Source organism: Astyanax mexicanus, chromosome 22 (assembly GCF_023375975.1).
Source record: "Astyanax mexicanus isolate ESR-SI-001 chromosome 22, AstMex3_surface, whole genome shotgun sequence".
NCBI classification, from domain to species: Eukaryota; Metazoa; Chordata; class Actinopteri; order Characiformes; family Acestrorhamphidae; genus Astyanax; species Astyanax mexicanus.
In genome coordinates this window covers 37,601,782-37,628,277 of record NC_064429.1, presented here as the reverse complement: position 1 = coordinate 37,628,277, position 26,496 = coordinate 37,601,782, and the positions used below count along the sequence as shown (strand labels likewise).

General features: G+C 40.8%; 1 protein-coding gene across 2 annotated transcripts in view; it reads left to right on the top strand.

The window, feature by feature from the left end:
- The window catches only part of sema4c (sema domain, immunoglobulin domain (Ig), transmembrane domain (TM) and short cytoplasmic domain, (semaphorin) 4C), a 124,422-nt gene that overhangs the window by 57,528 nt on the left and 40,398 nt on the right, over window positions 1-26,496 (top strand). Inside the window, exons 1-2 of one of the 2 annotated variants that reach the window (XM_049470299.1) lie at window positions 6,223-6,290; window positions 17,843-18,441. In XM_049470299.1, coding sequence (XP_049326256.1) covers window positions 18,339-18,441 — 103 coding nt within the window. In that variant the 5' untranslated portion in view covers window positions 6,223-6,290; window positions 17,843-18,338. Of the gene's footprint in view, window positions 1-6,222; window positions 6,291-17,842; window positions 18,442-26,496 lie in introns of those variants that run through there. The other variant, XM_049470298.1, reaches the window with a different exon arrangement.

The following is a 26,496-nucleotide window of genomic DNA, read 5'->3' as shown; positions in this document are numbered from 1 at the left end:
TTGAGAGAGAGAGGACGAGCGAGGTGCAGATGTTTAATGAAGAGAGAGAGTCAGATCAAGTGCAGTGGAGAGAGGAAAGTAGACGAGTGGGAGAGAGAGTGAGACAGATAAATGTATATATATATATATAGAGAGAGAGAGAGGAGAGAGAGAGAGACAGATAAATATAGAGGTCGAGAAAGGGAGAGAGAGAGTGCGAGTGAGGTGCAGATGTTTAAAAGAGAGAGAGAAAGAGAGAGAGAGACTCCTCCTGAGGGTGCAGTGGGCGTCCTGCTCTGAGGCTGTTAGCATATTAGCATGCTAAAGTGATAGATCAGACAGAGCCAGGCTACTCGGATAGCCTAGAGCTCACACACACACACACACCTACACACACACACACACACACATTCACACACACACCAATACACACACACACACACCGACAAAGAGAGAGGGCGAGGGCGAGCGAGATCCCGGGGGTTCAGTGGGAAGGAATTAGTGGATAAACTTCGGAAGAGAAGCTGCTATTCAGAATACACAAAACAAAGGAGTGGGAGGTGTGTGTGTGTGTGTGTGTGTGTGTGTGTGTGTGTGTGTGTTACGGGGTTGTATTGTGTTTTCAGGCTTTTATAAAGGAACTGTAGGAACACTGCGTCCTCCAGAACACACTGAACTCCACAAATCAGCCAAAACATTAGAACCACTTGTACTTCACTATTACTGTTCACTACTACTATTACACTATAAACGAATAATGAAGTGATCTATCAGATTATGAAGGAACACATAAGGAATCATGTAGTAACTTAAAAACAGTGTTAAACAAACCTAAATACTGTGTGGTTTCTGAGGCTGATAACTGATGAGTGCCAGTTCCATCATTATAATAGGTTCAATGGTGTTTTTATGCGACTGTATTGAGGATACTTCTAAGTTCTTGAAATTCTTCTTTTTATTCAGATTAACTCACCTTCATTTTCTTCCTAAAGTAATTTATTTATTTACTTATTTAAATAGTTTAAATTAGAACATTACTTAAATATTCACTATTCACTGTATACCTGTAACTCTACCTCTTCACTACTTTACTTTAACTGATGCTCTCAAACTAACATGAACCCTTTCAGACTTGAATTACGATTAAGATTAATTAAGATTGATGTTTTCTGGCTGTAATGCACAGAAAAGAAGATTCTAATTATTTACTATAACATTAATATAGCAAATAAATGCAATTAACTAAAATATTTTTTTTATTCCAATGCATTGGAGGCCTGTGTGTTATATTTTATATGTCATATATTTTATATAAGATTAGTGAGTTTTGGCAGAGGTAGGTGGGGTTTATCATTAATTAAAAAAAATAATAAAACATGACAAAAAAGTGTTATAAATCACATTAAATTAGTAAAAATAATCTGTTACTTTGCATCAATGGCTCTACTAGTTCCGCTGTTTTTCTATAGTTTTTTGCAGTGGGCGGGGCCAAATTACTGTTTCATTGGTTTATAAACTTGTTCATTGTATTGTTTATTGGCTGGTTCATGGTCTATTCTGATGTACAACAAACAGCTCTCAAAACTAAAAAAAATAAAGAAATACACAATGTCCATTGTAATGGATGCAAGAAAGCGGCAAAAATTCAAGTAATTAACTCTTGATGAGTTCAGCACAGCTGTTAACTGAAAGCCTGAATTCCAGGAGACTCTACCTCATAAAACTGACTGAGAAAATCCAGCAGAGATGTTCAAAACTGATCATCTAAACAATAGTTTAACGCTTTTTTTGTTTCTTAAATAATTCCATGTGCTTTTCTTCATAGTTTGGATGATTTTAGTATTTAATCTAATTTAAATAACCTAAGAATGATGTGTTTCTTTGATTTTACCAAATTAAAAACCTCTGGAATATAATCAAGAGGAAGATGGATGATCACAAACCATCAAACCACCAAACTGAACTGCTTGAATTTTTACACCAGGAGTAAAGCAGCATAAAGTTATCCAAAAGCAGTGTGTAAGACTGGTGGAGGAGAACATGATGCCAAGATGCATGAAAAAAACTGTGATTTTTAGCTCTTAATTCTCTTAATTTGTTCCAGAGCTGTATATATGGAAGCAGAGTTTCTGTACTGATACTGTGCTAGATCAAACACTCTCACACACACACACACACACACACTCTCTCACACACACACACACACACACACACACACACACTCTCTGCATGCTGAGTTAATGAGTACAGCAGTGCCGTTAGCCAGTTTGATTGAGCCAGTAACACATGCTGCATCAGTGCCAGGTCAGAGAGGGTATCCTGGCATTCTCCGGGGCGAGCGAGTGCGGGGGCACACGTGTCGAGCCAGGTTTTAAAACACACACACACACACACACACACACACACACACTACACACAAACACACACACAGACACACACACACTCACACTACACACAAACACACACACTCACTCAGTAACACTGTTCTTTTAAGCCTCATTAAAACAGCTGACAGCACAAGGTCAGAGCGAGCGAGAGACACACCTCATTCAGAAAGAGAGAGAGAGAGAGAGATTAAGTGATAATAGAGAGAAAAGGAGAGAGAGAGAGAATGAGAGCATTTATAATAATAGGGGGATAAGAGCTGAAAAAGAGAGAGAGAGAGAGAGTTAGACAGAGAGAAAGAGAGAGAGAGTTAGACAGAGAGAAAGAGAGAGAGAGTTAGACAGAGAGAGAGAGAGAGAGAGAGAGAGAGTTAGACAGAGAGAGAGAGAGAGAGTGGCAACGGGACAATTAAATAAAGCAATCTCTTACTGACCCTCATTTTTACATTTCTCTCTCTCTATCCCTCTTTCACTGTCTCTCTATCTGTTTCTTTCTGTCTCTGTCTCTCTCTCTCTTTCACAATGTAAAATAGCTTTATTGGAATGAATTGCAGTGAACAACTTTTGCCAAAGCAATAAAACAAGAAGTTAATATACAAAAGGAAAAAAAATAACATTACATATCTCTCTCTCTCTCTCTCTCTCTCTCTCTCTCTCTCTCTCTCTATCAATGTCTGTCTGTCTCTCTCTCTCTCTCTTTATCAATGTCTGTCTGTCTATTTCTCTCTCTCTCTATCAATGTCTGTCTGTCTGTCTGTCTATTTCTCTCTCTCTTTCTCTCTTTCCCGGTTATCTCTCTCTCTCTCTCTCTCTCTCTTTCTCTATCTCTCTCTCTCAAACGTTCATGCAATTCATACTGGACTATAATAACATCACAGTTATTACTATCAGATCAGAAAAACTGCACTTGCTACTGATTCATACTGGATTATAACCATGCATATGCAATTTATAATGGAATACACTCACTTCACATTGGAAACTACACACACTGCTTTTATACTGGATATAAATCACTTGACACTTATGCACAGCTAATGCTACTTTATAACTACACTGCAGATTCATACTGGATTATAACCATGTACAGTTGTGGTCAAAAGTTTACATACACTTGTAAAAAAACATAATGTTATGGCTGTCTTGAGTTTTCAATAAGTTCTACAACTCTTATTTTTCTGTGATAGAGTGATCGGAACACATACATGTTTGTCACAAAAAACAGTCATAAAATTTGGTTCTTTCATAAATTTATTATGGGTCTGCTGAAAATGTCACCAAATCTGCTGGGTCAAAAATATACATACAGCAACATTAGTATTTGGTTACATGTCCCTTGGCCATTTTCACGGCAACTAGGCGCTTTTGGTAGCCATCCACAAGCTCCTGGCAAGCTTCAGGTCGAATGTTTGACCACTCTTCTTGACAGAATTGGTGCAGTTCAGCTAAATGTGATGGTTTTCTTGCATGAACCCGTTTCTTTAGCACTGTCCACATGTTCTCAATGGGGTTTAAGTCAGGACTTTGGGAAGGCCATTCTAAAACCTTAATTCTAGCCTGGTTTAGCCATTCCTTTACCACTTTTGATGTGTGTTTTGGGTCATTGTCTTGTTGGAACACCCAACTGCGCCCAAGACCCAACCTTCGGGCTGATGGTTTTAAGTTTTCCTGCAGAATTTGGAGGTAATCCTCCTTCTTCATTATCCCATTTACTTTCTGCAAAGAACCAGTTCCACTGGCAGCAAAACATCCCCAGAGCATAATACTACCACCACCATGCTTGACAGTAGGCATGGTGTTCCTGGGATTAAAGGCCTCACCTTTTCTCCTCCAAACATATTGCTGGGTGTTGTGGCCAAACAGCTCAATTTTTGTTTCGTCTGACCAGAGAACTTTCCTCCAGAAGGTTTTATCTTTGTCCGTGTGATCAGCAGCAAACTTCAGCCGAGTCTTAAGGTGCCTTTTCTGGAGCGAGGGCTTCTTTCTTGCACGGCAGCCTCTCAGTCCATGGCGATGTAAAACACGCTTGACTGTGGAGACTGACACCTGTGTTCCATCAGCTTCCAAATCCTTGCAGACCTGCTTCTTGGTGATTCTTGGTTGACTCTTGACCATCCTGACCAATCTCCTCTCGGCAGCATGTGATAGCTTGCGTTTTCTTCCTGATCGTGGCAGTGACACAACTGTTCCATGCACTTTATACTTGCGTATAATTGTCTGCACAGTTGCTCTTGGGACCTGTAGCTGCTTTGAAATGGCTCCAAGTGACTTCCCTGACTTGTTCAAGTCAATAATTCGCTTTTTCAGATCCACACTGAGTTCCTTTGACTTTCCCATTGTAGCTTTTGTAGCTGAGTCTAATCACTGGGTCAAATGAGCCCTATTTAAATGGGCTCATGAGAAGTCAACAGCTGTAGTCAATCAGAATCACTTACAAGAAGTGAAGAGGCCATGACATGAAGCTAATTTGATTGACACAACTCGCTACATCACCAAAATTGACAAATTTTGTTGCTGTATGTATATTTTTGACCCAGCAGATTTGGTGACATTTTCAGCAGACCCATAATAAATTTATGAAAGAACCAAATTTTATGACTGTTTTTTGTGACAAACATGTATGTGTTCCGATCACTCTATCACAGAAAAATAAGAGTTGTAGAACTTATTGAAAACTCAAGACAGCCATAACATTATGTTTTTTTACAAGTGTATGTAAACTTTTGACCACAACTGTATATGCAATTTATAATGGAACATATTCACTTCACAATGAAAACTAAACACACTGCTGATTCATACTGGATTGCAATCACTCCACAATTATTGTTATTGTTAAAAATGGGCATGCAATTCATACTGGACAAAATAATGTCGCTGGACTATATAATAATGTCACAGTTATTTCTGTCAGATCAGAAAAACTGCACATGCTGCTGATTCATACTGGATTATAACCACTATATAATTATTGTTTTGGTTAAAAAACATGTGTGCAATTCATACTGGAAAATAGTACATTTATAATTATTGCTGCCAGGCTGTAAAAGAAACACTTCTGATTCATACTGGACTATAACCATGTATATGCAATTCATGATGGAGTATAGTCACTTTGAATTAAAAGCGTTGCACAATTATTGTAATTGTTAAAAACGTGCATGCAATTCATACTGGAATATATTAAATTCATAATTATTGCAGTCAGACTTTGAAACAGCACACACTGCTGATTCATACTGGTTTGAACTCAGACTGGGATGCACAGATTTTTTAAGTTGTTTGTCGGTGCTGAGATGAAATATTTGTGCGATATTTTACCGATCTAGTTTACGAAGTTTGTATCCAGGAGGAATTTGAGGTCAGGCGCGGGACAGGAAGTGGACTGATCTGCTGGGGCAGCTGATCAAACTCTGTCTGATTACCAGCCTGTCGCCCATTCCCATTGGCTAATCAAACACAGCATGAGTTTGCCAGCACACACACACACACACACACACACATATACACACACACACACACACACACAGTTAACAAGCGTGCACGAGCTGTCACACTCCCACTCTATCTCACAAACACACACACACACACTTCCAACACCATCCGTCACACTTAGAGCACACACACACACGCGCACACACACACACGCGCGCACACACACACACACACACACACACACACCAGATGAATGGTCTGTCAGCAGCAGCGCAGACCAAACACACACTTAAAAGCGACAGACGAGTGTGAGGGGGCGGGGTCTGTAACAGGATAGGCTGAGGCTGCTGTGAGGGGGCGGGGCTTGGTGTGGAGGGGGCGGGGTTTAGTGTGAGTGTGAGGGCGGCAGGATGGTTGGAGGTTAGTGTGAGGGAGGCTGTGTTCAGGACGAGAGCAGTACTGGAGTTCATACTGGAACTGCTGGAGTTTAGGGTAAGACTGGAGGGGTTTATTGTTTTTAATGGGTGGGGTTTATAAGAAGGGGGTGGGGTTATTGTTATTTGTTATGAGTTTAGTGAGATTTATCATGGGGTTTTGTGTTTATGGTAAAATTGGTGGATTTTGTTCGGAGTTGGGTAGAGTTGCAATTGATGTGTTTTGGTGGGGTGGGCGGAGTTTGTGGTGATGTGGGCGGGGTTTAACATAAAATGCATGGATTTTGTGTAAGGTGGGTGGAGTTTAGATTGGTGGAGATTATAATGAAATGGGTAGAAATAATGTTGTGTTCAGATGGGTGTGTTAAGGGGGAGGTGGGCAGGATTTAGAGTGAAGTAGGAGGAGTTTATGGTGATATGGGTGGGGTTTATTATAAAGTGAGTGAAATTTTGTGTGAGGTGGGCGGAGTGTATGGTCAGATTGATGGGGATTATAATAAGGTATGTGGGATTGTGTTGAGATGGGTAGGTTTAGTGTGAAGTAGGCAGGGTCTAGGGTGGTGTGGGCAGAGTTTATGGTGATATGGGCGGGGTTTATTATAAAGTTAATGAATTTTGTGTGAGGTGGGCGGAGTGTATGGTCAGATTGTTGGAAATTATAATGAAGCAGGTAGTACTTATTATTTTGTTCAAATGGGTGGGTTAAGAGGGATGTGGGCGGGGTTTGGTGATGTGGGCGGAGTTTATGTGGGTGGGGTTTATCATGAAGTACATTTAATTTTGTGTGAGGTGGGTGAAGTATATAGTCAGATTGGTGGAAATTATAATGAGGTAGATCTTAGGTCAAAGTGGGTGTGGTCTGAGCGATGTGGGCGGGGTTTATAAGGAAGTGAATGGATATTGTGTGAGGATTATAATGAGTTAGGTACTTATTTTGTTGAAATTAGTCAGTTTTTGGGGAGGTGGGCGTGGCATATGGGGATGTGGGTGGGGTTTATCATGAAGTAGATGGATTTAATGTGAGGTGGGCGGAGTGTATGGTCAGATTGGTGGGGATTATAATAAAGTAGGTGGGATTGTATTGAGATTGGTGAGTTTTGCTTATAGTTTGGATAAGGTAGGTGTGGTTTCTGATTAGGTGGGTGTGGTCTACCGTAGGGTGGGTGCTTTTTTTGATAAGTACAGTTTTGAGATTGTGTTGTGTTGAGTTTTGATGCAAATGGGTGGGGTTTTATGTAAACTGTAATTGTATTGAGGTTGTTTCAGTTAAGATGGGTGGAGTTTAAGAAGAATGGGACCAGGTTAATGAAGAAATGATAATGATGTTGTGGATATATTAAGATGGGTGGGGCTTGGGTGTCCTCTGGCTTGTTTTAGACTGAGGCAGGTGGTAACCGTGGTTTCTTTTTGAAGCCTAAGGTTTAAGGTCTTTGGGTCTTTAGGTCAATGGAAGGGTCACAACCTTAAAGACGGTCCGTGGCCTTCACTTCCTGCTGGGCTGAATCTGTATTTTGATCTGTGTGAGTCTTTTTTGGGCATTTGGGCATTTGGGATGGTGTTGGGCTGATCATCAGCTGGGGTTGGTCTGGTTTTTGGTCTAGTTTTGGGACGGTGTTGGGCCAGTTGATCTTTGGCTAATCATTTTTGGGACCAGTTTTGGGCTTCTGTTGGACTAGATTTTGGTCTGGTTTTGGGCCAAATTTGAGCTAGGTTTTGATCTAGTTTTGGGCTGGAGTTGGACTGGTTTTAGACTGGTTTAGACTAGTGTTGGACTGGTGTTGAATTGTTGTTGGGCTGGTTGTGAGCTAGTTTTAGGCTTGTTTTATTTTTAGAGTGTTTTTTGACTGGTTTCGGACTCGTTTTGGGACGGTTTTAGACTGGGTTTTTGGCTGGTTTTGGGATGGTTTTAGACTGAGTTTGGGTCTGGTTTTGGGTTGGGTTTTATACTAGTTTTAAATTGTTTTTGGGCTGAGTTTCTCAGGATTAAAGCTCAGTATCATGTGTTTTTAATTCTGACTGGTAAAATCTGTTGCAGCGCAGATATACATAAATAATAATCCCATATGCAAATGAAGTGCTCAGAAGTCTGCGTTGTTTACGTCGTATTTAAAGTGGGAACAGTTTAGCTGTTGATTTGCGGGGGAGCAGGATTTAGCGCTGTGCGTGATGTGATGTAACTGCCTCTCGTGTTAATTTATGGCTTGTTGCTGTTGTGTATATATGACTCTGTGTTTGGCTCTGGTTCTGTTTGGCCCGGTTCTGAATCGGTTGGTGTCATACAGTGATTTTTTTTCCTGGCGCTGGTCCAGCCCTGGTTGGGGAGCTCTAAAATTCAGCTTGTGGTGAGAAACTGAGGATTAGAGCTCAGTATTTACTTTCAGAGCTTCTCAAAAACAACTTTTACAGGACATTCTGAACAGTAACCTGAAGATAACTTTCAACTGGTAGAAATGAGGTGGGTGGAGCTTGTGACCAAATGGGAGGGGCTTGGCATGAAGGAAATGGGTTTTGTTTGGGCAGGTTGAATTTTGGGAAGATTAGGTTGTGAGGTGGGAGGGGTTCGAATATTTTATGGAAAACTAATGTTAAGTTTGGGTTAAAATGGGTGTGGTTTTGAATAATGTAGGTGGTGCAAATGACTCAATGGGTGGAGCTTATGATTACATAGTGTGGATTAATAATAGAGATCAAGATCGAGAAATATTTAATGTTACATTTAATTTCCAGAGGTGGCAGGTCTGGAGCTGGCATCTAAAATTGGCAGGTCAGGAGGTGAAACTTTGGGGGGTGGCAGGTCGGGAGTTGGCATCTGAAAGGGGCAGGTCTGGAGGTGGCAGTTTCAGAAGTGGAAGGTCCTGTGGTGGCAGGTCAGTATTTGATCAGTCCGGAGGTGGCAGATTGGTAGGTGGCAGGTCTGGAGCTGACATCTGAAATTGGCAGGTCAGGAGGTGAAACTTTGGGAGGTAGCAGGTTCAGAGATGGCAGTTTCAGAGGTGGCAGTTTCAGAGGTGGCAGGTCAGTATTTGATCAGTCCGGAGGTGGCAGGTCCGGAGGTGGCAGGTCTGGAGCTGAAATCTGAATTTGGCAGGTCTGGAGGTGGCAGTTTCAGAGGTGCCAGGTCCTGAGGTGCCAGGTCCTGAGGTGCCAGGTCCTGAGGTGCCAGGTCCTGAGGTGCCAGGTCCTGAGGTGGCAGGTCTTGAGGTGGCAGGTCAGTATTTGATCGGCCTGGAGGTGGCAGGTCAGTATTTGATCGGTCTGGAGGTGGCAGGTCTGGAGTTGGCATCTGATAGTGGCAGATCTGGAAGTGGCAGTTTCAGAGGTGGCAGGTCTTGAGGTGGCAGGTCTTGAGGTGGCAGGTCAGTATTTGATCGGTCTGGAGGTGGCAGGTCAGTATTTGATCGGTCTGGAGGTGGCAGGTCTGGAGTTGGCATCTGAAAGTGGCAGATCTGGAAGTGGCAGTTTCAGAGGTGGCAGGTCTTGAGGTGGCAGGTCTGGAGCTGAAATCTTAATTTGGCAGGTCTGGAGGTGTCATTTTGGGAGGTAGCAGGTTGGGAGTTGGCATCTGAAAGTGGCAGGTCCGGAGGTGGCAGTTTCAGAGGTGGCAGGTCCTGAGGTGGCAGGTCTTGAGGTGGCTGGTCTTGAGATGGCAGGTCAGTATTTGATCGGTCTGGAGGTGGCAGGTCTGGAGTTGGCATCTGAAAGTGGCAGTTTCAGAGGTGGCAGGTCCTCAGGTGGCAGATCCGGAGGTGGCAGGTCTGGAGTTGGCATCTGAAAGTGGCAGGTCCGGAAGTGACAGTTTCAGAGGTGGCAGGTCTGGAGCTTGATTTTGGGGTTTTGATTGTAAGTTGGTTTGGTTATGATGTGCTTTTCTGACTGATTTAATCTCAGATCTCAGGACACTCGGGTAAAACCCTGAAGGAAACCACGAGCGTTTGACCCGAAACCGTTAGAACCCGTTAGAACCGGTACCGCAGGGCCGGGCCGGGCAGTGAAGTCCTGAAGTTCTAAATGTATTTTAATTGTACCTTCGGGACGCTGTGCGACTCGGGCCAGTCCGCTGAGTGATGGCGTTTGGATTTTGACGGGCTTTTCTTCTTCTTCTTCTTCAACTCCTGCAGCCGCTGGGCTTTGTGTGACTTCAGAGGAGGAAGGGATGATGGAGGGAAGGAAGGAAGGAAGGAAAGAGCGAGGGAGGGAGGGAGGGAGGGAGGGAGGGAGGGAGGGTTGAGAGGGTATTGCCTTGAGCGTGAGATTGGAACAGAGTGTTTGTGTTTGGTGTTCCTCTTTCGTACACTGGAGAGCTAATTACCACATCTGACCTTCAGCTCACTTCAGCCGTCCTTCACGTCCACAGCCGTCCCCCGTCCGGGGGGGTTAGGAGGTGACGGGTCGTTGGGTCAGGAGTTTGGCGGGTGTAGTTTGGATAAGAGGAGGGTAAGATAACCCTCGCTGTCAGGAAGTGGACAGGGAGTGGACGCACTTTCAAAACAAGCCCTGCTGACTCTCTGAATTACCCAAACTATATATTTTTCATCTGTAGTAATGTCGTACCAAAGGGTGATTCGTATGCATATTAATGTGCATCTCAGAACAATATCTGACACATACTGACCTCTATATACTGTCAGGTCAGTAGATTGGCGAGTTTAGTTTGGATAAGTAGTGGGAAAGTAAAAATAATAATAGTTTAGATTAAAATAAGTAATTTTACATTTGTTTTAACTTTAAATCCTATTTTACGTTAAAAGATATCTATATAAGAACTTGTACATAAAGAAATGTAAAGTCAGTTTGCTAGAAATAGATACATTTGGAAAGTGCGATATATGAGGTGGCAGGTCTGAAGGTGGCAGGTCTAGAAGTAGCAGGTCTGTAGGTTACTGGTCAAGAGGTGGCAGGTCCAAAGCTTGCATCTTAAATTGTCAGGTCTGAAGTTGGCAGGTCAGGATCTGCCACTTATGGACCTGCCACTTCTGGACCTGCCACCTCTTAACCGGCCACCTCCCAACAGGCACTTTTAGATGCCAGCTCCTGACCTGCCATCTAAAAGTGCCTGTTGGGAGGTGGCCGGTTAAGAGGTGGCAGGTCCAGAAGTGGCAGGTCCATAAGTGGCAGATCCTGAGGTGGCAGGTCTAGAGGTCGCAGGTCTGTATGTGACTGGTCTGGAGGTGGCAGGTTGGAGCTGACATCTGAAAAGGCCTGATTGGGAGGTGGCCAGTTAAAAGGTGGCAGGTCTGGAGGTGGCCAGTTAAAAGGTGGCAGGTCCGGAGGTGGCAGTTTCAGAGATGGCAGGTCTTGAGTTGGCAGGTCCTGAGAAGTCAGGTTGGGAGTTGGCAGGTCAGAGCTGGCATCTGAAAGTGCCTGGTTGGGAGGTGGCAGGTTCAGAGTTGGCAGGTCCTGAGGAGTCAGGTTGGGAGTTGGAAGGTCGGGAGATGGCCTGAGGTGGCATCTGAAAGTGGCAGATCTGGAGGTGGCAGATCTGGAGGTGGCAGGTCTGGAGGTGGCAGGTCTGGAGGTGGCAAGTCAGGAGGTGGCAGGTCAGAAGGTGGCAGGTCGGGAGTTTGGCGGGTTTAGTTTGAATAAGAAGTGGAGAAGTGGACATACTTTTAAATTTATCTGATTTGCTGTTTTACTGAAAGGATGCTTCATTACAGTAAAATTACTCTTAAAAATAGAGGAACTTCTAAGGGTTTTTTGAGGGAGGCAACTTAAAAGAAGCAGTTTTAAGAAGTTCTGAGTTTGCAGATCCTTTTTAACTTGTAAAATTACATTAAGGTTATATTAAAAACATAAAACAATCCTATCAGAATCAGATTACTGCAGTTATTAGACTAATTAAGTACTCATATAAACACAGGCTCTGATTCTCTGAGACTAAAAACAGGTAAAGCTTCTGTTTTGGAGATACAAGTTTTTTTCTGACAGCAGGGCGGATGTATGGGTTTGTGTAGGTTGTGTTTAAGGGATTATACCGGTCTGGCGCCGGGGTCAGGAGGTCAGGAGGTTAGAGGTCATGCGGCTGGTGGGGGTGTGTTTATATAAGGGGAGGCTACAGGATGTACGCACTGATTAAAACCTAAACTAACATTTAAAACCATTACTGAGCTGCCAGATTCATCACGGCTCTTTATTAATATGATAAAATGGTAGTTTTAAAAATATATATCTTATTAAACTTTTTATATAATTAGGTCAGGCTAATTTTACATATAACATCAGTGTTAGAGTTTTAATTCTAAAAATAAAATCTGTGTAAGAGTTTTCTTTTCATAGATAAAATCAGTAGAAGGCCTTTAGTTTAAAATATATTTTTTATTTTTATAATACCTTTTAAACATTTAAAATACTCTACAAACAAAAACTCAGGACAGGCTATCAATCCCACAGCCTTATAATTGGTATTCCCCTGTGGGGTAATTTGTTAAAATTAAAAAGACTTTTGTTTTAAAAGATAATATCAGTGTAAGAGTTTAAGTTCTACAAATAAATAAAAAGTAAAATTAAAATAAAGACTTTTGTTTTAACAGTTAAAATTAGAATATTATTATTATTTTAAAAGATAAAATCACTATCTTTATCTTTTAAAATAAAATTCTTAAAGTGGTTTTATCTTTCAGAACGGAAGTTCTGAAAGATAAAACCACTTTAAGAATTTTATTTTAAAAGATAAAATCAATGTAAGAGTTTTAATTCTAAAGATGAAATCAATGTAAGAGTTGTGATAGTGATGGTTTAATTTTAAAAGGATATTGAACTAAATATTAAAATAATTAACATTTGTTTTAACTTTAAACACTTATTTTACATTAAAAAAAATGATCTTATCTTATATACCTGTTTTAACTACCTATATACTTTTATCTGTGACAGAATTAGCATGTATAATGTTGAACACTGTTTGTTTTTCCAAAACAGATATCTAAGACATATGTTCTAAGTAAACCAAACGTTTAAATTGTTTTTATCCAATCAGAACAGTGGGATCTAAAACAGTGGGCGGGGCTTAAACACTGAATGAACACTTACTGAACCACTTCTGACACCAATTTTTACATCTAAACCAATAAATAAAGATCAATTCTCTGTTTTTGGGAGTTGTTACAGTTTTGGGAAACTAAATATTGCGATATTTTAATTAATATTAATATTTTCTGACTCCGGTTGGTGGTGGAGCAGCAGGGGCTGATGGGATACGGGTTGGACACATGAGACCGGTCATCTCTCGGCGGTCGACCCGGAACAAACACGACCAGTTGTTTTCCTCCGGGACAAAACTGGATCAAAACACCCTGTCCTTGGCACACATTTATACAAACACACACACATACACACACACAACACACACACACACACTGTGTCTGTCAGCGCTGGCCGGCTGTGAAGGCTGTGTGTGTGTGTGTGTGTGTGTGTGTGTGTGTGTGTGTCGGGGTGTAATGTGATATAATGGAACTGTGTCATTCCTAATTTGTAGGCGCTAATTAGCGTGCCAGCTAAACCCCGCCCCCCTCCCTTACTATACATACATACAGCTCTGAAAAAAAAAAAAGAAATCACTTAAAAATTATGATTTTCTTTAATTTTACCAAATTAAAAACCTCTGGAATATAATCAAGAGGAAGACGGATGATCACAAACCATCAAACCACCAAACTGAACTGCTTGAATTTTTACACCAGGAGTAAAGCAGCATAAAGTTATCCAAAAGCAGTGTGTAAGACTGGTGGAGGAGAACATGATGTGACAAAATGTGACATCCACACATGTGGACGCCAGGCCCTTGTAGAGCAAAATTTAGTGTTGTGGTTTAGACAACCCAAAATGTGGACACCAGGTCCTAGGAGGATATGAAGGACACAACGAGCCATGCTTCTAATCTCTCTGGTTAATACCTGTAACGGATATATTCAGTGTCTCGCTGTAGGAGACGCGGCGAGTCTGAATCCGAGCGGGATTTCAGAAATCCATGCCGTGTTCTTTACTGTTGGAGCGCTGGGGGGCGGAGGGAGCGGAGGGGGCGGGGCTACAGGCTGCAGTGGTATAATGTGGGGTTCAGTGTGTTTGCTGGAGGAGCGAGGGAGCTGGAGGAGGAGTGATGCTGTGAAAACTGAACAGGAGGTTCAAAAGGCCTCGTCCCCGAGCTCCGCTAAACCACCCCGCTCAGCGGAATACAGCGGGGAGGGGGCGGGGCTTCCAGCGCGCCTCACTGCAGAAACCAATACAGCCTGACAGTCCTCACTTACACACAGCATCATACCAGACCTTTATTTTACACTTTTTACACTTTACACCTTAATACACCTTATTTTAAAACGTTCTGCTTTGTAAATTAATACTATAAAGAAAAAAAACATATGGAATTGTCTAGTAAATCAAAAACCAGAATATGTTTTATATTTTACATTCTTCAAAGTAGCTCTTCTAGTTTAGGTTGTATCTTTTCACATTTTTTTAAATCATAAATATAAATGAGTCTATAACCATTTATTTAAAATAAAGACTTTTCTTGAGAGAAATTAAAAGGAATTAGTGGACTTAGTGCTTTTAAACTTGCTTTTTAAATGAGTCACATGAGTTTTGTGACCGTCTTCAGATTAGAAACCGTGTAAAAATTAAGTAAAATGAAGTAAAGCTGGTTGAGTTTGACCAGTACAGGTTTGAATAGTTGAATATATGTTATTAGATTCAGAGTTAAAAAAGATAAAAAAATAAGTTTATTTTGTAAGAGTTACAAAAAAAAATGGCACCCATTCTGTGGAATAGCCCTTTAATATCTTATATTATGGATATGCAAGAACTACTCAACTAAGTAAAGAAAACAGTGACTGAAAAGTGAAAAAGAAGAATTTCAGTCACCGCAAAGACCATCAAAAACATAAACCATTGTAATGATGGAACTGGCACTCATCAGCACCGCCCCAGGAAAGAAAGAGCAAGAGTTCTGTCTACTTTGTGGTAATATTAGCTTGCAGTTGTCTCCTAAAGTAAAAAAAAACGTCTTTTAAAGGTAGGATTGGATAATAATGTTATACCGCCTTAACTGGGACTATCGTTCCACCTTAATTTTGGATTAAATTTGGATTTAAACTGTCCGGATAAGAACGAGATAAACTGCTGGATTCTAGAAACATATTTTCTAGACTCTCTTTGTCCAATAAGGTCTCTCCCCCACACCGTGCCACACCCCCCCCTGCCCAAATCGATCCAATAAAAGAGGTGGAGGGCACGGCGGGTACTAATACCCGAAACCCGTCCATTACTGACGGCCGTTTGCAGCGAATGGGCCGTGATCTCTGAAGGTGTTTTTCTGCTCTCATCTTCTTCTGGCAATAAACGAAAATCTAATAAAATAAAGCAGAACAGAAATCAATGGCGCTCAGATTGTTGTTGCTCAGTCCTGCATTTCAATTTGGGTAAATGGCAGCCGGAGCGCAGACGGGGGAGCTGCTTATCAAGCCTCAACCTTTATTTTACCTTTCTCTTTTTTCTCTTTTCCTTATCTCTCGCTCTAAAAAAACGCAGCGTGACATTTAATGCAGGTTTAACACTCGGCGGGTTTAGAGGAGAACCCTGCAAATGTTATCAACGCTCTGATTTGCCTTTTTAAACAGACACGAACAGACGGGGCGGGATGATTAGAGCCGACCGGCGAACGTCAATAAATCATCATTATTCATTACATCACATTATTATCAGAAAGGTCTGAACTACACTGGAATAAGCAGGTGTGAACGTACCCTTACAGAAGCTTAACGAAGGTTCTAATCCAGAGGTGTCCAAACTTTTTTTGTTGGGGGCCAGAAGGAGAAATATATTTGAAGTCACGGGCCACAGACTCTATAATATAACAAATAATGAAATATACCACTTTAAATAATACATTTTCCTGATTATTTCATTTACACACCATTTTACTTGACTTACTATCTTTATCTTTGACAGTTTTGTGTAAACTACGTTTTTTTTTTTTAAATTGATGTTTAATTTCATAATGTCTCTTAATATTAAACTCCTTAATTACGGCAACTTTTAGACTCTTTGGCCCGTTTTTCTGCGCTAGAAATGCACACTCTCTCCGCTTTTAGACTCTTTGGCCCGTTTTTCTGCGCTAGAAATGTGCACTCTCTCCGCTTTTAGACTCTTTGGCCCGTTTTTCTGCGCTAGAAATGCGCACTCTCTCCGCTTTTAGACTCTTTGGCCCGTTTTTCTGCGCTAGAAATGCGCACTCTCTCCGCTTTTAGACTCTTTGGCCCGTTTTTCTGCGCTAGAAATGCGCACTCTCTCCACTTTTAGACTCTTTGGCCCGTTTTTCTGTGCTAAAACTGAGCACCCTCTCCGCTTTTAGACTCTTTGGCCCGTTTTTCTGTGCTAAAACTGAGCACTCTCTCCGCTTTTAGACTCTTTGGCCCGTTTTTCTGCGCTAGAAATGCACACTCTCTCCGCTTTTAGACTCTTTGGCCCGTTTTTCTGCGCTAAAACTGAGCACCCTCTCCGCTTTTAGACTCTTTGGCCCGTTTTTCTGCGCTAGAAATGCGCACTCTCTCCGCTTTTAGACTCTTTGGCCCGTTTTTCTGCGCTAGAAATGCACACTCTCTCCACTTTTAGACTCTTTGGCCCATTTTTCTGCGCTAGAAATGCGCACTCTCTCCGCTTTTAGACTCTTTGCCCTGTTTTTCTGCGCTAGAAATGCGCACTCTCTCCGCTTTTAGACTCTTTGGCCCGTTTTTCTGCGCTAAAACTAAGCACCCTCTCCGCTTTTAGACTCTTTGGCCCGTTTTTCTGCGCTAAAACTGAGCACCTTCTCCGCTTTTTGACTCTTTGGCCTGTTTTTCTGCACTAAAACTGAGCACTCTCTCCGCTTTTAGACTCTGATGTATAAAGTTATCCAAAAGCAGTGTGTAAGACTGGTGGAGGAGAACATGATGCCAAGATGTATGAAAAAAAACTGTGATTAAAAACCAACCAGGGTTATTCCACCAAATATTGATTATTTCTGAACTCTTAAAACTTTATGAATATGAACTTGTTTTCTTTGCATTATTTGAGGTAAAAAAAAGCTCTGCTATCTTTTTTCTTTCTGTTATAAAGGGGGGGGGGAGGTTATAGACAGGTATAGACAGACTCCGCCCTCAAAGGTATAGCACTATACTGCAACACAAGCTGGATAAACTCTTTTTAATACCCAATACTTTTGTCAGATGTTCTAGTTGAAATGATTTAATGAAATATTTTGCTTCAATATAAAGGCAGTAATTATGATTCCAGACACATCTCCAGTTTTACGGGAGATGAGCCTCCCTGCATGTTTGACACCTCGCCTCGTAATCGTTGGCGAGCCGGCCGGGGGTTGACGTTGCCTCGTGCTGACAGGCGTTCACGGTTTAGCTGGTGCTCTGCCAAAACATTTCAATAGCTTTGTGGAGCGGCAGACTCTCGTCATTAAATCGCCTCGACAGCACCAGCACCCCCCCTGTCCCCCGTCCCTCCCCCACGTCCCCCGAGTTTAGTAAACATTGTTCCAGACCACTGGGACGAGGACGGACGCTTAAAATCTGAGAGACGTCCAATCTCATCTTATAATTGTGTTTTTCTTCGCTTTGTCTCTTCATACAGGCTGACGGAGAGGATTTCCAGCATCTGGAGACTCCGCCTACAATCCTACGTCCAATCAGGATCATCGCTGTCCATCTTGGATTACCAGTCAACCAATCAGAACTGTTGTTGGAACAGTTGGAACCTACCACAATCTTTATTGTCAAAAAAGTATTTTTTCCAGTCAGATTCAACTTTATTGAGCCAGAACCAATCAGAACCATTCCAAACACTCAGAACTGGCAGTTGACCAATCATAGTCCATGTTGTCCTTCCAGAAGGACTAGTTTTCCCATTAGATCCAACTTAACTGAGCCAATAGGAACCATTGCTTCAATTGGATCTACCACACCCAGAACTGGCAGTTGACCAATCATAATCTATGTCGTCCTTCCAGAAGGACTAGTGTTGACCACTTGGAATTGTTGCCGTGACTCCCTACAACCATTAACCCAATCAAAATTGGTGGAACAGCTCGTTATCCAATCAGAAGGAGAGCCAACAGAGATCTGGAGAAATGGGTGGGGCAAAAGTCCTACTCGTGATGCTTCTGATTGGCCTAGAAAAAGGAATATGCGTCAACTGGAATCCAGTCCCGCGCAAGACGGTCCGATACAACGGTGAGTAACCTGTGGTCAGATCGTATTTATGTATTTATGAGTTTATATATTTATCTAGTGGAATATTCTGTGTATTGCTCAGTTGTTTATGTTTATATTTATATTGCGGTTTGTGACATCACAGTTAAAACCTATTTTAACATTTTTAGGTTTTTTTGTATATGAACTGTGTGGACTCTGCTTGGAAATTATTCTTTTTACTTAGAACCAAACTGCTTTTTTTAGAACTATTTTTTTTTCTGTGTTACTGTGCCTTTAAGAACTTTGTATGCAAATGAGCTTATTTCTGATTGGCTGCCCAGTTTTGTGTCTAGTTTAGTCCGGTTCCGTCTAATACACTTTTTATAGCTTCAGTGTGAATGAAAGTTTAGGTAAACCACTGTATTAACAGCTGCAATTTGAGGATATATGTGAATGTTAAATTGATTATATTTAAATAGGGGTGTTATGACATCACAAATACATCACAAATAAATATTTAGAATAGGTAATTTTTTATATGTATTTTTTCTGCATCTTATCCCGAACATTTCATATTTCAGCCTACAGCAGTTTTAAAAAGTGTATTAGATGGAACTAGACCTTTGCATGCAAAGGAGCTTGCTTCTGATTGGCTGTCCAGTTTGTTGCCTAGGCCAATCAGAATCAGAAACAAACTCATTCACATACAAACGCCTAGTTCCTTCTAATACACTTTTTATAGCTTCAGTGTGAATAGATATAGTTAAATTGCTGTAGGTTATAATATTAATGGAAGCATATCTGTACATATTTAATCGTTAATATTTAAATAGTGGCGTTGTGACATCACTAATATAGAAAATTTATAACGGAATGTTTTTGTATTTGAACTTATTTTATAACGGCATTTTATCACAAATATTTTACTTGTAGCTTTACGACTTTTGTATGCAAATGAGCTTGTTTCTGATTGGCTGCCCAGTTTAATGTCTGGATGTACACTTTTTATAGCTTCATTACGAATGGAGGTGGAGTTAAACTGCTGTAGGCTGAAATATGAATGTAAGGATATGTATAAATGTTACATTGATAATATGTAAATAGGAGCGTTGTGACATCACTAATACGGAAAACTTAAAACAGGTCATTTTTGACAATTTTTTACGTTTTTTTTTTGTATATATATATATATGAACTGTATGTGGACCAGAAACACTATTCACCTATCACATCACCCTTTATTTTTCTATATTCTATAAAGATCAAAGCTGGGTTTTGTGTGATACGCTTCTTTTTTAACGTATTGTTCCGTAAAAAAAATATAGGGAATATCAGATTTCAGATCTGGGAACTCGAGTTTCTCTTCCTTTCAGCTTCTTTCAGCTTCTTTCGGCTCCTTTGTGCTCGTCATCTCTTTCTCTTTTATCTCTCTCCCTCTCTCTCTCTCTCTTTATGTCTCTCTCTCTCTCTCTGCTTTACCTTTACGTCTCTTTACCTGTCGGGGGGTTCTCTCACTGTTAGGTGGGGGGGGTGGGGTTTGGGGGCGTGAGCTGTTTCTCAGGGAGCTCGAGTTTCTGCAGGTCTTTACTGCTTCTGTATAAAAGCACTCACTCGCCCTTCCGCTCTCTCTCTCTCTCTCTTTTTTCTCTCTCTCTTTTTCTCTCAATCACTCAGTTGCTCCATTTGTTCATGTTCTTTTCAATCTTTTTTTCAGCACTTCCCCTCTTCTCTATGTGTGTGTGAACGAGTGAAAGAGAGCGAAAGAGCGAGGGTGAGAGAGCGAGGGAATAAATGATACACTTGTGGACAGTGGAAAAATGTATTGATAGACAGTCATCACTGCACTCAAATTCATTGATTGACACACACTCTCACACACACACACACACACTCTCACACACACACACACACACACATAAATCAAATAAACAAAAAAACAGATCAACACCAGCCTCTCGTTCTATTAATCTCTCTCAACGTGTTCAACTTGTTTGCTTTTTTATTATGTCTTTATAAGTGGTGTCAATCGATTTAAATATTCTGTGATTAACTGCGATTAATCGCACTTCTTGTTCTTCTTAAGACGCTATACGTTTTTATAGTGTGTATTTATACATAAATAAAAGAACGAATGTAAGAAATGTAAAATGGGAATACTTTCGCAAATATAGTGTATAGTATGTACAGTAGTTTCACAGCTCTTAGGTGGCGCTACTGTCTGACTGCTGGATTTGAAATAGAGACAGGAGATCATACGTTTAGATTATACATGAACAATTCCCATAAACATATAAACACACTCCTAAACCTTGTGGAAAGCCTGTCTAGAAGAGTTGAAGCTGTTATAGCTGTAAAGGATGGACCCACATCATATTAAACCTTATAAGAGAATTAACTATATGATGTAGGTCAAGTTCATAAGCATACAAATTGGTGATAAAAATGTAATTTTACAGCACTTAGGTGGCGCTACTGTCTAACTGCAGGTTTGAAATAGAGGCAGGAGATCATACTGTCTAACTGATCATACTGTCAACCTATGATCAATACTTTTGATCATAGGTTGTAATAAAGCAGAGAATGTGAGACAGGCCTCCTTGTACAAATGTGCTTGTGAAAGAATGGAGAAAATTCCCATAAACACATAAACACACTCCTAAACCTTGTGGAAAGAATTTCTAGAAGATTTGAAGCCGTTATAGCTTTAAACGATGGACCAACCTCATATTAAACCCTATAGTTAAAGAATGCAGACAATGGAATACTTTTGACAATATAGTATTTAGTGTGTACAGTAGTTTCACAGCTCTTAGGTGGTGTTACTGTCTAACTGCTGGTTTGAAATAGAGACAGTAGATCATACATTTAAATGAGGAGTTGTCCAAATACTTCTGTAGATTGAAATAAAGCAGAGAATGCGAGACAGGCCTCCTTGTACAAATGTGTTTGTGGAAGAATGGTTAAAAACTCCCATAAACACATAAACTCACTCCTAAACCTTGTGGAAAGCCTTATTAGAAGATTTGAAGCTTTTAGAACTATAAACGATAAACCAACATCCTATTAAATCCTATAATAGAATTAATAATATGATGTAGCTTAGGTGGCGCTGCTGTCTAACTGCTGGTTTGGTAAGTGACAGTGTAGAACATTCGTTTAAATGAGGAGTTGTTCAAATACTTTTGATCATAGATTGAAATTGAGCATAGACTGCGAGACAGACTTTCTTACCCAAATGTGCTTGTGGAAAAATGGTGAAAAACTCCCATAAACACATAAACACATTCCTAAACCTTGTGGAAAGTCTTACTAGAAGAGTTGAAGCTGTTATAGCTGTAAAGGATGGACCCACATCATAATAAACCTTATGGATTAATAATGCAGATGAGGGAATACTTTCAGCACTGAAGTGTATAGTATGTAGTTTCAGAGCTCTTAGGTGGCGCTACTGTCTAACTGCAGTTTTAAAATAGAGACAGGAGATCATACGTTTAAATAAAGAGTTGTTTAACTACTTTTGATCATAGATTGAAATTGAGCATAGACTGCGAGACAGACTTTCTTACCCAAATGTGCTTGTGGAAAAATTGTGAAAAACTCCCATAAACACATAAACACATTCCTAAACCTTGTGCAAAGCCCTCCTAGAAGAGTTGAAGCTTTCATAGCTGTAAAGGATGGACCCACATCATAAAAAACCTTATGGATTAATAATGCAGACTTAAGGGAATACTCTCGGCAATATACCGTAGTGTATAGTATGTAGTTTTTTTACAGCTCTTAGGTGGAGCTACTGTCTAACTGCAGGTTTGAAATAGAGACAGTAGATCATACATTTAAATGAGGAGTTGTCCAAATACTTTTGGTCTTATAGAGTAGTTCTTTGTAGAAGCTGTAACTTTTCATTCTGTCTTTCCTGAAGCCTCTTTCTCCCCTCTCTTTCTTTCTCTCTCTCTCTCTTTCTCTCTCACTCTCTCTCTCTCTCTCTTTAAAAGCAGTAAAGTATAAGAAAGAGAGGGCGAGAGAGCGAGCGAGGGAAGGCCATAAATGGAAAAAAGCAAGGGAAAAAAGCACAAAAAGAGAGAGGGGGGTTGGGGAGGTAAGGAAGAGTGCAGTAAAGAGAGAAAAACAGGGAGAAAGAGAGTGAGAGAGAGAGAGAGAGAGAGGGCGAGAGAGCAGTGTGTTTAACTACTGTTCCAGGTCGCGTGTGTCTTTGTGCTCCAACCAAACCACATAAACAGACACACACACACACACTCACACACACACTCTCACACTCTCACACACACACACACACACACACACACACACACACACACACACACTGGGCACAGAAAGAGAGAGCAAGGGAGCACAGAATGCTTAGATTGGCAGTCTGAGGGATTAAGATCTCTGCCTCTGTGTGTGTGTGTGTATGTGTGTGTGTGTGTGTGTGCGTGTGAGTGTGTGCGTGTGAGTGTGTGCGTGTGTGTGTGTGTGTGTGTGTGTGTGTGTGTGTGTGAGTGTGTGTGAGATTGAGGTGGAGATAATACCCCCATATCAGGCCCCGCCCACTAAATGAACTCTTAACTGCTTTGGTTGGTGCTGCAGAATAAACACAAACATTTATACAACCTCTCTCTCCACCATTCTCTCTCTCTCTTCCTCTCTCTTCCTCTCTCTTTCTCTCTCTCTCTCTCTGTCTCTCTCTCTCTCTCTCTTCCTCTCTCTTTCTCTTTATATCTCTCTTGTTTTTTTCTACTCCTCTTTGCTCTAATTCTGTTTGTCACTTTGCGTCATACTTCTTTCCTTTCTTGTTTTTTTTTTACTCTATACATTCTCATTAGTCTCCTAATTACTCTCTCTTGCTTTCTCTCTCTCTCTTTCACTCTCTCTAGCTATCTCTTTCTAGGTCTCTCTTGTTTTTTTTCTACTCCTTCGCTTTCATTCTGTTTGTCCCTTTGCGTCATACTCCTTTTCTTTCCTCTGTTTTTTTTTCACTCTATGCATTCTATACATAGTCTCATAATTACTCTCTCTCTCTCTCTTTCATTCAGTCTGATCTTCAAAGCTTACCTTGTTACATGTGTTGCATTGTATCCAACGCACCCTCCTCACAAAACACATTATGCCTATGTTCTACTACACGATTTTAACCCAGATTTAATCAGTTGTTCCCTAAGAACCCATTCATTCTGGACTCACTTTAGGTGCGTATTCTCCTCCATAGAGATTCTCAGGCATGGCATCACTAGTTGTGACAAAATGTGTTTTTTGACCATTAAGTCATGTAGCGTACTTGTGTAGTGTGAACCAGGGTAACAGGTGGTTGCTGTGTGGTTGCTATGGAGTTGCTAATTGGATGCTCAGTGGTTGCTAGGCAGTCGTGGTTGTTTTTTTAGGTTCTTGCATGCAGAATTAGACCACTTAAAAATGATGAGTTTCTTTGATTTTACCAAATTGAAAACCTCTGGAATATAACCAAACCAAACTGAACTGCTTGAATTTTTGCACCAGGAGTAAAGCAGCATAAAGTTATCCAAAAGCAGTGTGTAAGACTGGTGGAGGAGAACATGATGCCAAGATGCATGAAATTAAAACTGTGATTAAAAACCACCAGGATTATTCCACCAAATATTGATTTCTGGATTTCTGTAAGCTCTGCATCTTTTTTCTCATTTTCTGCAAATAAATGTATATGTATAATATATATATTTGAGAGGTTGATTACAGAGAGAGAAATGGCGAAAAGGAAAACAGTGAGAGAGTGTAGAAGAGAGATGGAGAGAGAGAGAGAGCTACAGAGAGTCTAATGGACGGAGAATGAGAGAAATTCAGGAGGAGGGGGAGGAGCTCTGGCTCATACCGAGACCCAGTATGAATATACAAATCAGAACCTGCTGAGGACGAGCGAGCGAGGGAGAGAGAAAGAGAGGGAGAGAGAGAGAGAGAGACGACATGTTCCATCTCTGTACCCCCCAATTACTGTAATGAGTGCCTCTGTACAACAGCAGGAGTGTGTGTGTGTGTGTGTGTGTGTGTGTGTGTGTGTGTAGTATAATCAGAGCATCATAGTATGCACCCATAACCTTTCATCTCTTTATTTCTATCTCTATCTCACCACACACACACACACACACACCGCAAATCTCGTATCTGTTAGTATTAATTTATACTACTACTACTAATAATAATAATAAAAATAATAATAATAATAACAATACATAGAAAAGGGCATTTCCTGAAAATAACCCACAATAATCACACAAATAAAGCAGATTCTGTCGCTATGTTGTTGCTATGGTATTTTAGGTGATTTACTTGGTTTCCCAGGTGGTTGCTATGGAGTTGTTAGGTGGTTCTATGCTGCATGTGGTTCCTGTGGTGTCCCAGGTTATTGCTATGATCTTTCTAAGGTGTAGCGAGCTAGCTGGTTGTTACGTTGTTGTTTGGTGGTTTCAGTGGTTTCCCAGGTGGTTGCTACAGTATGAAATTTTGCTAAGCGTTTGCTGGGTGTTGCTATGGACTTGGTAGGTGCTTGCTGTGGTTTTCCTGGTGGCTGCAGTGGTGCTGTTTGGTTGGTATTATGATATGTGGTGAGGTGATTGCTATGCCATGCCGTTGGTTCTTGTGTGGGTTCTAGGTAGTTGATGTGGTAATTTGCTCGGTAGTAGCTATGTTGTTGATGAAGTGTTGTCAGGTGGTTGCTGCGATGTCTCAGGTCTTTGTCGAGTGGTTGCAGGTGGAACCCTAGGTGGTTGTGTGGGTGTTAACTAGTGTATTTGTCATATGACATGACTAAAGGGTGCCAAAAGCTTGGCATTTAATAATTGTATTTATTTATATAATATCTGTATTTGATAAATGTCCTGTATTAATTAAATGTCCTGTATGTATTATATATGTTTAGATATATACACTTCTTTCTTTGCACAGTCTTTTCTGGCCTTTTTTAGTGTATAGTCATCTCCTGAGCTCTGAGGTGTGTTTAGAGTCAGCTCGGCTCCCCCCGGTTCTGTCGGTTCTGCCGGTTCCCCGTGATCCGGTCAGGCTGAGGAGCTGAAAGGTCTCAGTGTTTTAAAGCTTCACCACTTTTATGAAAAGGTCACAAACCAGACAAGCTGTGAGCCTCCCCCCGGCACTGCCGGACCCGACCCGGCACGCTTTCAACACCACACAACACACCTCCACACAACTGTTCAGAAGAGAGGAAAAACCTTTAATCTAAAGAGTCTAGATTATATATATATAATCTATATTTTAGTTCATTTTGAAGTATTTCTTTTGGTCCATTCATCAAGCGTAACACAGTGTAAGAGACAGTTTGTCTGTTTAAAATATAAAGTAAACTAATATTAAAGTAATATTAAAAATGCATGAAAATACAATATTAATACAATACGTTAGCCCACCCTTCAACAAAAAGAGCCAATCAGCTTGCTGCATTTACAATTTGAGTGGAGGAGGGTCAGCATGCTAGTTAGAAAAGATACCTTCGATGTGGAGATCTGCGCAAGCGCAGCAGCCGAAACTTGACAAAACAATGCCAAGTTTTGTGCATTATTGGGCCAAATGTTACAAACTAATCATGAGTTTTTTTTTTAACAGATTGTATCATTGATTCAAGCCAATCAGCTTGCTGCTTTCATACTTTGATGTGAAGGAGGATCAGCATGCTAGTTAGAAAAGATACCTCCGATGTGGAGATCTGCGCAAGCGCAGCGGCCGGAAGAAGCCGAAACAATCAAGTTTTGGTTTATTATTGGGCCAAACGCTCATGAATTTATGAAAATGAAATAAGTTCGGTTTTGATTGGTATATTGTTCCCTCCCTATTTAAACAGATGGAGGTCTGGTATTATTATCACAATACGATAACAATAATATCATGATACCGCAATACTCAGTATATCCCAAGACAGTTTTCTATGATACCTCACGGCATCAGCTGCCGGACCCCTGAGAGAGAAAAAAATTGAAATAAAATGATATATATACACTCTCTCTCTCTTTTCATTTGTCTTTGCTGTTCTAAATGTGGTTGCATTTGTTGACCGTATTGTGTGTCTTTGTGTGTATTTGTGTGTGTGTGTGTGTGTGTGTGTGTTTGTAACCC